This window comes from Varanus komodoensis, unplaced genomic scaffold (genome assembly GCF_004798865.1).
Source record: "Varanus komodoensis strain SLA01 unplaced genomic scaffold, ASM479886v1 scaffold50, whole genome shotgun sequence".
NCBI lineage: Eukaryota > Metazoa > Chordata > Lepidosauria > Squamata > Varanidae > Varanus > Varanus komodoensis.
The window spans coordinates 4,880,626-4,893,273 of NW_025336088.1; the positions used below are offsets into that span (position 1 = coordinate 4,880,626).

Below are 12,648 nucleotides of genomic sequence, written 5' to 3' on the forward strand. Positions count from 1 at the left end.
AAATAACAGTTCCCAGTGATGTGTGAGGAGTCCAGAGAAGCAGTACTAATGGAACTCAGAGAAACTGCCTAAGTGGCCATCTTGGTTCCTGGACCATTTTGTCAACCCGGACTAATTTTTTAAACTTAACGTAGGCTATGTGGAAAGTCACCATTGAACAACTACAGTGATGCCATAATCATCCAATTATTTCTTAAAAAGAGTGTTGTTAAGAAGACACATGGAAACAAAGAAGTTAATCATGACTCACTTGTGGCACAACACTTTCAACAGGACTTAGTCATGACCAAGGCCAGCTTTTATACGATGACATTATTGGAAACATTGTTGGCTGATCCAAAACCATTGTTTCCCTATGAAAGTGACATGGGTATTAGTGTCAGTGATGCCCTGATTATAGGTCTATGTTTGGGAGTCCCTCCCCCTTTTGGCCATGTTGGCAAATTGTGGAAATAGCCTATATTAGGGTTGATTCAGTCTGTGTGCACATATTCTTTGAAAGAAACCCAGGGAGCATCTTCCTTCTTAGCTGTGTGGCTGCAATACAAGAGCCCTAGTTGCAAACTGTAGTGGAAGACCTCTAAATGCATAAACATGAGCTCATGAGTAGAGCAGCCTTGTTCAGTTTGCAACATTTTTAAGTCTGCATGGTTGCACATATTGAATGTCTACCCTAAGTAAAAACTCTCTTTAAAACAAGTCAGAGATTGTGCAAACGTGATGGTGGTGGGAATATGTTCACTTGGGATGCTGCAGATTGTTGTCTGTTCCTCAGGAAGGCATATCTCCACAGTAAAACAGTCACAACATGGTTGCCATTTCTCATACAAAATGAACAACTGCAGGAAGGATTTGGATTGTGCTGTTTTTTTTACATCTATATATTTTTGTGTGCTGTCATTTTATGTTGAAGTTCTTACCAGTCCTTTTAAGCTTATTTACCCCAAATTTTCATTCTTCCACCACCTACGTATCTTTCTTTTCTCTGAGCCCTTCCAGATGTGAGGGATATCAGTCTACATTATAAAATTGTCATTTGGTTCTTTGTTATCTATGTACATAAATCTCTCATTGAGAACCTTGTTCAATTCTTTGTAAGAAATGTAGCCTAGATTTATAGTCCCAATATTTCATCTTTTCCTGCCCCTTTGATACTAGAGTAAACTAAAAATGCAGGCAGTGATTCAATATACAGGGAAGTGTGTAAATGGTTAATGCTGTGGTTAATATACATCAGTAGCATTTAAGCACAAGGCTGTAACTTCAATATTTTTCTTAAAAAATCAGCAAGTCATGTAGCATGGTAAGAACATGTTCAGAGCTGAAATGATCGTATCTGAAAGGCAGGTATAATTTGCAAGAGTAAGAAAGTTTATTGCAATTGAAGCAGTAAACAGAAAGCAGTTTTCAGTACTTGTAAAGGATTATACCTCCATAAAAGTAGAAGAAAGCATTTTTTTTCTCTAGTTTTCTTATTGGTAAGAAGCTGTTACATTAAAATTGGTTCTGGTTCCAGGAGGCATTTTGCTACTTGGGTTCTCTGTTGCTTTCCATGCAGCTTACTTCGCAGCTCTTTCTTCAATTGACTTCACTTGAGAAGAGACCACTCTGCCATCCACCATTTCTTCCACAATGGTCTTCACCACCCTGGTTTTGGTGGGTTCTGATGGCAAGACAAAAATACGACAGTGTTATCCTTTCATAATATCAATATTAAGCAAAGTGGATCCATGTAAGCTGTTTTCCCACCATAACATTATATATCATAGAAAACTGCTGGTTTTGAGTTGGAGAAGGGCCAGACGTTCATAGGAACTGCAGGGGTACACTGATTTGACTAGTTTTAAAAATCACGTTTCTCAAAATTCAGGATGGCTTGTGTGTGCGGATCCTTCTAAGAAGTGATCCTATGCATATTTAGGGAAGGATGCTGAGAATTGTAGAACTACTTTCTCTCTAAGCTTGCATAGGACTTAGCTCTTAGTAAGTTTTCTCCTACTTTGTATGTATGCAATATCATCCAGAACGACTGGACTGCAGACAGATATCTTATAAGGAACAGGACAATGGTCATATGAATATGCAATTGGTATTCTGTTAATGGCTTCATATTTTAGACGTGTTGGTTCCCAAGACATGGAATAGCAGAAGATGGATCAAGGCAATATTCTTGTTTAGACTAATGTTTGGCATTTGGTGCGTCAGATAAACTTTTGCTACTAAATGTGATAATTAGGGTAATATTTTCCCTGGCTTTTCCCTTTCATCAATTCATTACTTTTAGAATTCTGTGTTTTGCATAATGATTATTCTTAATGATTATATTTGGAATAATATATTTAATTTTCTATCAGTTCAATAGGATAGCACAATTGAATGCAAATTACTAAAGAAATATAATCTAATAAAGCTGTCATTAAAAATATTTGTTGCTTTCTACTTTTTAATTTCCAAATCTATTTTGCAACACTGCAACACTTATCAAACTAGCCTATTAATTTCTTTTTTAATTTTTATTGAAACATGTGCTAGCAATGAGTGACAATTGATTTTAGTAGTTCTTAAGGTAATCTTTTCTAATAATATGATGGCAGTACTCACTGTTTTCTACTACTGTTCTGTTAATACTAACTCTTTTCTAGCAATAGTCCAATCTAGAAAATTATTCTTAAACAGAAGCAAAACTGGCTTGGCAACTGGATTGCCAATAAATGCAGCTAATATAATTATACTTACCTTTGATATGAACTTTTGTGTCATATGATGAGCGGAAGCTGTGAAAAAGGATCACAACAGTGTTAATCTGTAAATGGTGCTTCCAGAAATTATTTTAAAAAACAAAGGGGAATGGTTGCAAGAGAAGTAAAGGGCATCGTAAAAGGAGAGAAACCATACTATTTCTGTGGCATGCGGCTCATATTTTTGATGGAAACCTCATTGTTGTAAATAAGCTGAATAATGAAAAGTTCTGAAAAGTCACTACTAGAATACTTTTTGATTTAGAACCCATCACTTGTGGATGTTGTTGATGTGATCTAGACAACTGGAGAGAACACAATTTACATTCCAATGGGAATCTTTTTAATGTGGTCATTCTGCAGTTATCCTTATAGCTATCTTGGTTTTATAGAAACTAGGTGATATCATTATGTGGGGCAATTACTGCCGAAAGCACTAGAAGTTTTTGAGTCACACAGAAGTCTTCCATGTACATGCAAAATACAGTCAATGTTAAATGTTAGTTTCTAGACTTTTAAAATTCTAGAACTGGCTCAAAATAAAAGGTATTACTAATTGTCTTTATGGAACTTTCTGGTTATGCAGTACATGTAAATCTGTTTGGTCTCTTTTAATTGTTGGGGAACTATAGCTCTGTGAATGGTAAATAATGATGAAAGTAATTTGAGTGTCTAAACAATTAGGCAGTACACATATTGTAACTAAACAAGATACCTGCTAGCATTTTGTCAAGTATAAACAATGCTTAAAAGAAGCAAACTGCATACAAATTATAAAATGAAAAGTGTAACAAAACGAAAACAGTGTTACAATATAATCCTATGTGTGTTTACTCAGAAGTAAATGCCACTGTGCCCAATGAGGCTTGCTCCATAGTACATAAGGTTAGTGTTGCTGTATCACATGTACTGTTATTGTTAGGGCAGTTTCACCAAGCACATAAAACTAATTTTTTCAACCCTCAGAATAAAGCCCTATTAGATCGGGGCTTTATTCTGAGGGTGTCTGGTCTACCATTCAGACCAGACACCTGTCTTGGTCTAGGCATCAAACTCCCGGCTGCTGATATGAAGCATGGAGGGAAGGATACCATGGCATTCATGGGTTAGTTCTTTGGGTTTTCCTCCTTCTGGGGGAAGCAATGTCTTCCAACAGAAGGAATCCTCCCATTAGAAGAAGGGAACCTCTTCATCCAATTCCCTGTAGCTACTGACTTGGCTTCCAACCTATGAAGAGCCTTGCTGGATCAGAAAAAGCTTTTTTGCTGTAATATCTTCTCTCTGCACAGTGGCCATTGAAATTCCTATGGGAAGCTATCTAAGTTAGTGGCTGTCAGCACATCCTATGATGACAACTTCTGAAATTATAACTATGCACCAAAAAAGTACTTTCATCTGTCTGTCCTGAATCTCCCACTGGATGACTTGTGGACAATGAGCACTGCTACTGTTCTTAACCTTTAGACCGTCTACTGACCTTTCTCCATCCAGCAGGCGCCGGTATGTTTCAATCTCCATCTCCAGTCTGGTCTTGATGCCCAGTAGCTGTTGGTACTCCAAATTCTGGGCCTCTGTTTCAGACCTGATCTGCTGTAGCTGTTCTTCCAGGCCACTCACTTGCAGCTGTAACTGTGAAAGCTGAGAGCTGTAGTTCTCCTCCGTTTCTGCCAAGGTGCCTTCTAGCGAGGCTTTCTATTAGGAGAGGAAGAATCAGGGGGAGGCTCATTAATGCGAGTGCTTGATTTGCGATGTTTCAGTGTTATCATCATCATTACTGCATTGCATTATTTATTAATCTATTTCAAAGGTTGTTCATTTCTCCTTTAAAAGCCAGGGTCAATATGTCTATTTTGTGTATTCTTGCATATTGCGATACATATGCAGAATTTTGTTTCTTTGGAGAATTTTGCAGTTTGGCATCTGAAAAACCCTGTATAAAACAAGAAATAATCAATATAATTCCTATAAATATGAATTTATGGCCTTGTAAATAAGCTCACAAAAGCTACTGGCCAGCAACGAAAAACTTAGTAGTCTGCTAAGAGGCTAGTAGCCTGTGTTCCCAACTTGGCCACGAAGGTGGGAAATCTCCTTCTCCTCAAGCAGCAGGGAAAGCCGAGATGCTAACCTCTTGGCCGGAAGGGAGTTGCAACCTCTGCTAATGGGCATTCAGAGAGTGGAGGTCTCTTTGTGGAAGGGAGATGCATCCTGCTATGTTTCCATGCTGCGCATGGAGGCAGGAAACCCTCTTCTCTGTAGCCAGTGTGGAAGTACATGCACCTAGACTTTAGGTAGTCCAATCTTTCAAATGGAAGAGGCCTACAAATGGAAGAAGTCTGTGTCCTCTGACAGCCTTTCACATACAGAACTGTTTTCTGTAAAGGAAGACACATCCATCGCCTCTTAAATTAGGTTCTGGGATTCTTAGATTTCGGGACCTGCAATGATGTTGCCTTGGGGTTAGTATTGTCTGCACATGCAAGTACAGGCCCATAAATTTTCCTTCACTTCAGAGTTAGTAAACATATTTGTCTCAAAACACATTGATCTCAACTTCCTTTGTAAAAGGAGCGTGCCCTGCAGATGCTGCTTCTCCTGCCGTTCAAGGAGGGGGAAGCAAGCTACAAACCTTGGCCAGAAGGGACTGGAGCTCAATTTCCAATGACTGGAAGGAGCGTTTCAGCTCTATTAACTCGTTCCTTGCTGAGTTTGCGGCACCGGCATCATCATAGATCTGCTGCTGCAGTGGTTGGCTCTGGAGGAAAAAATAACAATCCAAAATATCTATTTTTGTTTTCTTTTAAAGTGTGGTTTTGTCATGTAGCTATCAGATAACAGACTCATTTTGTCCAGTGTCATGGATTATTACTATGAAAGAGTGACACTATAATCTTTTTACTATAATCTAAAAATATCCTATAAAAGATAAATGTACAGTTGATAAGATTGAATAAGCTATCTTGATACTCTGGACCCAGTTTAACATATGTACCAGCTCTCCATTTATGAGGTTCATCAGCTTTTAAGATTCCAAAATATGCATACTCTGTTCCTTGATTTATATATTAAAGACATAAAAGCAACCCAGATCTGTTGTATGGTCTTTTCTGCACTGATATTGAATTAGTTAGCAAAAAGGTTCCAGAAGCACCATTTGAAACTTTACAGTACCTTCCAAAGTAAGTCCCATTCAATTCAGTGGGGCATGATCCCAGGCAAATATGTATGATTGCAACTTCAGTGGTGAAAACCCTGCAAAGGTTGTCCACTGGCCACTATTAAAGGAATCATAACATTATTGTGCCATTTAGGCATAAGTCTATGCCATTTAGGTTTGGTGTCCATTTTTTGTTTATCATCTTCAATTTCGCAGAACAGCAGCAGGCATTACAAGTGAAATACGTTATACAGAATCAGGGTTCAGCAGTCATCCATTTTACCATTTTGTTGAATTGTTCTTCAGCCTCTCTGCGATTCTGTTCTGCGAGATCTTCATATTGTGCTCTCATTTCATTCAGTAGCTTCGTCAAGTCCACCCCTGGAGCAGCATTCATTTCCACAGTGACATCACCTGTGGAGCTACTTCTCAGTAAGGCAATTTCCTGTGTGAGGATATTGGATGCAAGTTACTTGAGCTGCAGAATCAATCTTAAGTCCAGAAACAGTGGCCTTGAACTCCTTACCCTCGGAGCCTTCCCCAACCTCCAGATGTTTTGGCATCCAGCTCCCAACATTTCTGACAGCTGGTCATCTTGGCTGGGGCTGATGGAAAGGGCAAAACATCTAGGCAGGTAGGGATGTTCTGGAAGGACATCTGCTGAATTTCATGATAAAACTCATATATAATTGCTTTAACAAATGTTATCTCAAGGAACAGCTAAACGTTACTGAACAGGCTTCCATATTCATTGTTTCTCTGAGTCAGGCAGTTGGATAGAGTCTTAGTCATATTTAAAATCCCTTTTAGTTAGGGATTTGTTAGCCATGCATCCCTTGATTTCAGTGGGTCTCCTTGAAGTATTGCTAAACCTGCATCCAATCTAGTGTATGCAAGGATATCTTTGGTACACATGAAATGATTATCACTGCTTTTGTACATAAAGTATCGTTCTAAAATAACAATATGAAATAGTACTACTACTACGTCTGTTGGGATCCCAAAGGTAGTATAGAACTGTTTTAGAAAGCACTCTTCTCCTAAGTATCAAAGTAATTCCTGGAGTGGTTCTTAAATGAAAGGATCACAAGCCTTTACATATTTCTTTGTATGTAGTTAATCCAGACATGAACATAGCTCTGGTTTTCATTTTGGTGGCAAAAAACTCTACAATACCTTCCCAGCCCAAACAGACAGAATTACATAGATTAGAAGAGTGTAAACTATGCATGAAACCAGTTTATGACACAATCCAAACTCCTTAATTTAGATAGACATTTATCTATTTACATTTTGTTGAGAATCTTTAATAAGGAGGAATTTTTCCTGCTATGCTCAGATTGTGCTTCCCCCTTTATGGTAAAACAAATGTGGTCAAGGACTGAAGGTGAACTGTACAGGAAACATATTGTGTTTTCTATGCAAGTATGGAACCATAACCTGATACTGGAAATATAAGCAAACCTAATGGTTTGTTGCTAGTGTCCTATGCCCATCTTTGCTACTTTCCTGTGTGAGTTGAACATGTTTGCAACTTTTATACCATGTCACTTTGTATAAAAGCTGCATGCTTTTCGTTTCCACTTTTAATGGGTTGTTTCTCGAAATAGGAAGCTATGGGTTTTTTATGGGTTAAACAATCCCAGAGATAACCGAACAATTCTACAATTCTCTTTTTTTCAGAGGGGTGTTTTATGGGTTATTTAACTCTTGACAGAATGCAGCAATTGAGTTCATTATTTCCAGTTTTAATCAACCCAAGAAAGGAGCAGGGGTATTTTAATCAACAACTCAGAATTATGGTTTAAATTGAAAACAGTAGACATCCAACTTTCATGCTTTGAAATTCCCAGAAATTTCCAGGTTAAATTACCCAGACATTAGCACTGCATTATGTGAACTTAGCATGGTGTTATGTGGACTTCAAAAATTGAATGTATGGACCTTGTGGAATTAAAAACAAACAAACTAACTAAAAATGACTCTAGTAAGCTTCATGGCTTATCTAGGATTTGAACTTGAGACTCCCAATGTCCAACCCAAACATTCTATCTGCTGCATTGTACAGAACATTTATCCTGTATCCTAGAGACTCACACTACCATAGTTCAGTGTGATGAGGGTGAGTTTCAGCAAGCCTCCAGCTTGCAGGCACTTCCCTCCTCTCCTGGCCTCCAGAATGGCTGCAAGATGGAGCTTGGAAGCTTTTGCTTCTGTTTCACTTAGCCATAGCTTGTCATGTCATTTGAACTGAAAAAATGGTGGTTAATGTTAACGTGAAATGGTGGTTTGGGCAAAGTGTAGTTAAAGAGAAGTAAAAGCTAAATGGATCCTAGAATTCTCCATGCAGCTGCTCCGGGGGAAGAGAAGGTAGGGGGATTATGCGAGCCCAAGGCCCTTCATTCTTAGCATTCCAAACTACGAACACAGCCTTATTATTGTCTCTGACTGGATTATTTTCAGTGGGGGAAATAATATCTCCAAAGCAGAAAAGCTGAATTTCTTTACCTCCTCATGATTCTTCTTGAGGTATGCCAGTTCCTCTGTGAGGCTTTCAAGCTGTGACTCCAGGTCAGAACGGTTCATGGTCAGGTCATCGAGTACTCTACGGAGACCATTGATGTCTCCTTCAACACTCTGGCGAAGGAAGAGCTCATTTTCAAATCTGGAAGGGGAAGATATGAAAGAGAAATAAAAAATGGCTCATGTATGTTCATGGTCAACACTGGTAATCATGTTACAAATGTCAAGGATTAGCTTGGCTCCTAAAATAAGCTAAGCTAAGGGAAGACAGAGAAAGACTCCCTCCAGGCCATTTCCACCTGCTTGGAGCATCCCTATGTGTCAAGTGGCCTCCTAACCACTTGGATGGGCTGCCAGGTGCTGCTGTGCAGAGGAGGAGGAAACATAGAAACAGAGCGAGTCAGAAGGGGTCTCCCGGGAACATCTAGTCTGACCTCCGGCACCAGCTGGCTCCGCTCACGACATGCCCACCATGTGCAGGAGGAGGAGGAGGAGGAGACAGTAAATCTTCCTTTCATGAACGTCCTTAAGGAAACTTCTCTTCGTATCCAAAAATTATTTGGAATGATTTTTTTCTCTTCTGAAACCTGATACCGGCATTGCTCAAAAGGATCCCAACATCACCATCAAGCCCGGGGAGAGAAAACTAACAAGAACCCAATATGAATCGGCTATGAAATGCTTAGAATGACCATGGTGCGGGGGGGGGGGGGGATGAGAAAACTGTGTGCATGTGGTGGGGGCAAGAATGGACTGGAGCATCTTGGGGAAAAATAGGTCTGCTGGGCTGTAACTCTCAACAGCCGCTCTCTGCATGGCAAGATTTTGTCGCTGCTCCTGTTTTCTTTCTGAATTCTTCATCGTCCAATTTTTCAAGAAAAAGCTGGATTTGCACCTGTGAATAACAGTGTGCCTTTCAGTGGACTGGACTAAATACTCTGCCGAGATGCTTCCTGACTCAGAAATAATTGCGGCAGATCATCACCATGCACCTTTGGTTGGATTGTTAGACTTTAGAGATGAAACTTCAAAATCTGGCTCATTTTTGGTGTGCATTCCACTTTCAAAGGATGGTTCTGTTTCACTGAATCTTGGCAAAAACAAATAAATATTCGAGAGGGTATGCACAAACCAAATACCGGGCAATTATGTGATCTTCTTGTATCTGGCATAAAAGGAGGCCAAGGAAGCTCTACTTAGTTCTCTGTATGACCTGTTTTGCCCACTTTGATGGCTGCTCAAAGTTGGATCCAGATTTCATCATATCTTATGTGCAGAAAGGTCCTTGAAATAGTGTAGAAGCAGGGTTTAGATTTCACACAGGCATCCCTGTTCTTCAGCTTAATGACCTCGTGTTGCTGGATGTAGCAGGAATGAGGCGAGACGCTCACAAGCCGTAGGCTGCCAACATTTGAAAAGCAAAAGATCTGCATTTAGCTTACTTCAGTCGGAAGTCATCGGCAGCAAGCCTGGCATTGTCGATCTGCAAGACCACGTTGGCATTGTCAACGGTCACATGCAGTATCTGAAATGGGAGAAGTGAAAAAGAATAAGGTGGGGTTTATGACACATTTCTGTTTCCGGATCAGGATTGGATCAGGATTGTTAGTAAATGGATCAGGATTTTTAGTAGGGGAACATCAGAAGATAATCGAGATTAATGCCTTCTCACCTCCCTGCAAAAAAATTCATGGCTGTATACTGCCCAATAGATAAAGCTTTCTGGGAGTTTCACAACAAAATAAAAATTGGGATCCAGTATAGTTTTGAAAACTTTGCTGACCCTAAAATGTGTTGAATATGACAAATAAATATAGGCAATCTGGTTTTTACAGCAATTTTTCTACTCAAATGCTTGTCTTTCAACTAATGCCCAATCTGATCTGTATCCATGGTGAGAAGAGATTTAATTCATCTTAAATTCAAGTGCTTCTGTTTGATGTGGCCCTTGTCACTAACAGAAATAAGCATCAACAATTTTGCATGTTAACTTGGAAGAAACAGGAATCATTAGCATTTTTAATTACTGGGCAATCCAGTTTTATGAAGCAGATCAGTTTGAACTGAAAGTAGAATTACATTGACTTTGTACTTCAGCTGCAGTTTTGGGCTGCTCATGCGAGGAAAGAGAAATTATCCAAGTTTGATTTCTCTCCCTGATCACATTGGACACTTTTGCAACTGTCACCTGACTACATTGAATTTTTGATACAGATGAGCATTTCCCACCATGGTGCCCTCCAGATGCTTTGGTCCAAAACTCCCAGTATTGCTAGCTGGGGCAGATGGGAACTGAAGCCTAAAGTATCTAGCCAGACGTCAGGAATAACCGCTATAGACATGAATGGTCATGAGGGCTCTGGGGGAGATAAGAGTGATGAACTAGGTTGAGCCAGTTCCTTTGACTGGCCCGCTTTATGCATGTATTCTAATACAAGCAAAGGGGCAACTTCACAAGGCTCACTGAAATGAATGGAAGCTGTAAATGAGCATGTCATTCTGCAGATGTCTGTTTCTTGCAGTGAGACTTTCCCCAGGAGAAGGTCCTCTCCAAAAACTACACAATGTTTCAGAACATCTCATTTTCTCACCTGGTTGCGAAGATCATCAATTATCTGGTGATATTTAGAGTAATCACGGATAACTCCTGGAGCTCCAGGTCCATTTTTCTCATACCAGTAACGAATTTTACGCTCAAGTTCAGCATTGGCCTCCTCCAGAGAACGCACTTTGTCCAAGTAGTTTGCTAGACGGTTGTTAAGGTTCTGCATGGTTTCCTTTTCAGCACCGGCCAAAAAGACACTGTCAGCCACTCCTAAGCCACCTCCCAAGGCGATGGCTGAGCTGGAGCGATAGCTGGCCCCATAACCTCCACCTGCCATGGAAGCACTAGTGAAGCCAGCCCCACCACCAAAGCCAGCTCCACCACCAAAGCCAGCCCCACCACCAAAACCAGCCCCACCACCAAAGCCGCCGCAGACACCCCCTCCATAGCCACTGCCTATCCCCACTAGGGATCCTCCACCGAAGCCATGCAGACTGCCGCTTGACAGTCTGAGACCCCCATCACCCCCAGCGCGGGAAGAAATCCTCCGGGATGCAGTTGAAATCCGAAGAGACATTGTAGTCAAGGGCTGTGTTTGCTAAAAGGCAGCAGGCAGAGTAAGAGCACGGAGAGAATCGCCGGATAGGCAAATGGTATGCTGCCAGGTCACTCTCCCTTTTATATAGCATCATTAGGGTGTTGCTCTTGTAGTTCCTCCTACCTGTAGCAAAATATATTTTTTGTCTACTCAGCTGATCTAAGCTGTAATTGGTTTTCTCTCCCTCTCTTCCGCCCCCTGAAGTAAGTGTTTAATTCATTACCATGTCCATTTGCCATTTGATGCCCTAGGAGTGTTTGTTATGCGGAGGGCAGAGTAGGGTGGAACAAAGTTAAAAATTCATTACAATATTGTAATTGTAGATGAGTAATTCTTTTCTTCTTCTCCTAGACCCCAGGCGTAACACTCCTCATTCCCAAAGCAAATCTCCAAATGACTTTTTTGTGTGTTACCCTATAAGCTTGTCCGGGTACCATCACAATTTTGCTTCTTGAATGTTTGATCTGGTAAGAACAATGTTGCAGTAAGGCAGGTTTAGACTGTGGGATTCATGGTCTTACCCCCCCCCCCCACCAACCCACTTCAAAATACCACACGTGGAAAGGACCTAAGTATCTAAATGGATCAGAAGTGGAGTATCAGCCAGCAGTGTGATGCAGCTGCTAAGAAAGCTGATGTAGCGTTGGGCTGCAGTAACAGAACCATCCTGGAAGTAAGCATTCCATTCTATTCTGCATTAGTCATTATGCATTCGGAGAACTGTGTTTCCGGGTGCCCCATGTTAAGAGGGACAGGGACCAATGGAAGCATGTCTTGAGAAAAGTAGCTAGGCTGCTGAGGAATCTGGAAACTAAGTCCTGAGAATGGTGGTTGAGAGAGCTGGATATGTTTAGCTGAAAGAGAGATGATTAAAGGGTAGAACTGTTTAAATATCTGAAAGACTGTCGTGCAGACACAGCAGATAGTTCCTTGTTGCTTTTGAGGGCAGCACAAGAACCAGCTGGTACAAGTTTCAGGAAAGCAGATTTCAACTAAGAATTAGAAGAAACTTCCCAACTGTGCCAGCTGTTCAGCAGTGGAACAGACTGTTGTGGGAGTTTGTGGGTTCTCTTTTGTGGGGGGTATG

The 12,648-nt window shown here is 40.6% G+C and overlaps 1 protein-coding gene across 6 annotated transcripts; it reads right to left on the reverse strand.

The window, feature by feature from the left end:
- Positions 1–1,559: 1,559 nt before the first annotated feature.
- KRT24 (keratin 24) lies at positions 1,560–11,540 on the reverse strand. 6 transcript variants are annotated; one of them, XM_044446960.1, is made up of 9 exons: positions 11,010–11,540; positions 9,861–9,943; positions 8,404–8,560; positions 6,179–6,340; positions 5,368–5,493; positions 4,216–4,430; positions 4,172–4,179; positions 2,992–3,012; positions 1,560–1,663 (listed from the first exon to the last, which is right to left on the reverse strand). In XM_044446960.1, exons 1-9 carry the CDS (start codon positions 11,538–11,540, stop codon positions 1,560–1,562), a joined length of 1,407 nt encoding a protein of 468 aa, XP_044302895.1. The 6 variants fall into 6 exon arrangements, with proteins under 6 accessions (XP_044302895.1, XP_044302893.1, XP_044302894.1 ...); XM_044446958.1 differs by lacking the exons at positions 2,992–3,012; positions 4,172–4,179 and adding an exon at positions 2,737–2,774; XM_044446959.1 differs by lacking the exons at positions 2,992–3,012; positions 4,172–4,179 and adding an exon at positions 2,515–2,528 and having other exon boundaries at positions 1,560–1,674; positions 4,212–4,430.
- Between the last annotated feature and the right edge of the window lie 1,108 nt (positions 11,541–12,648).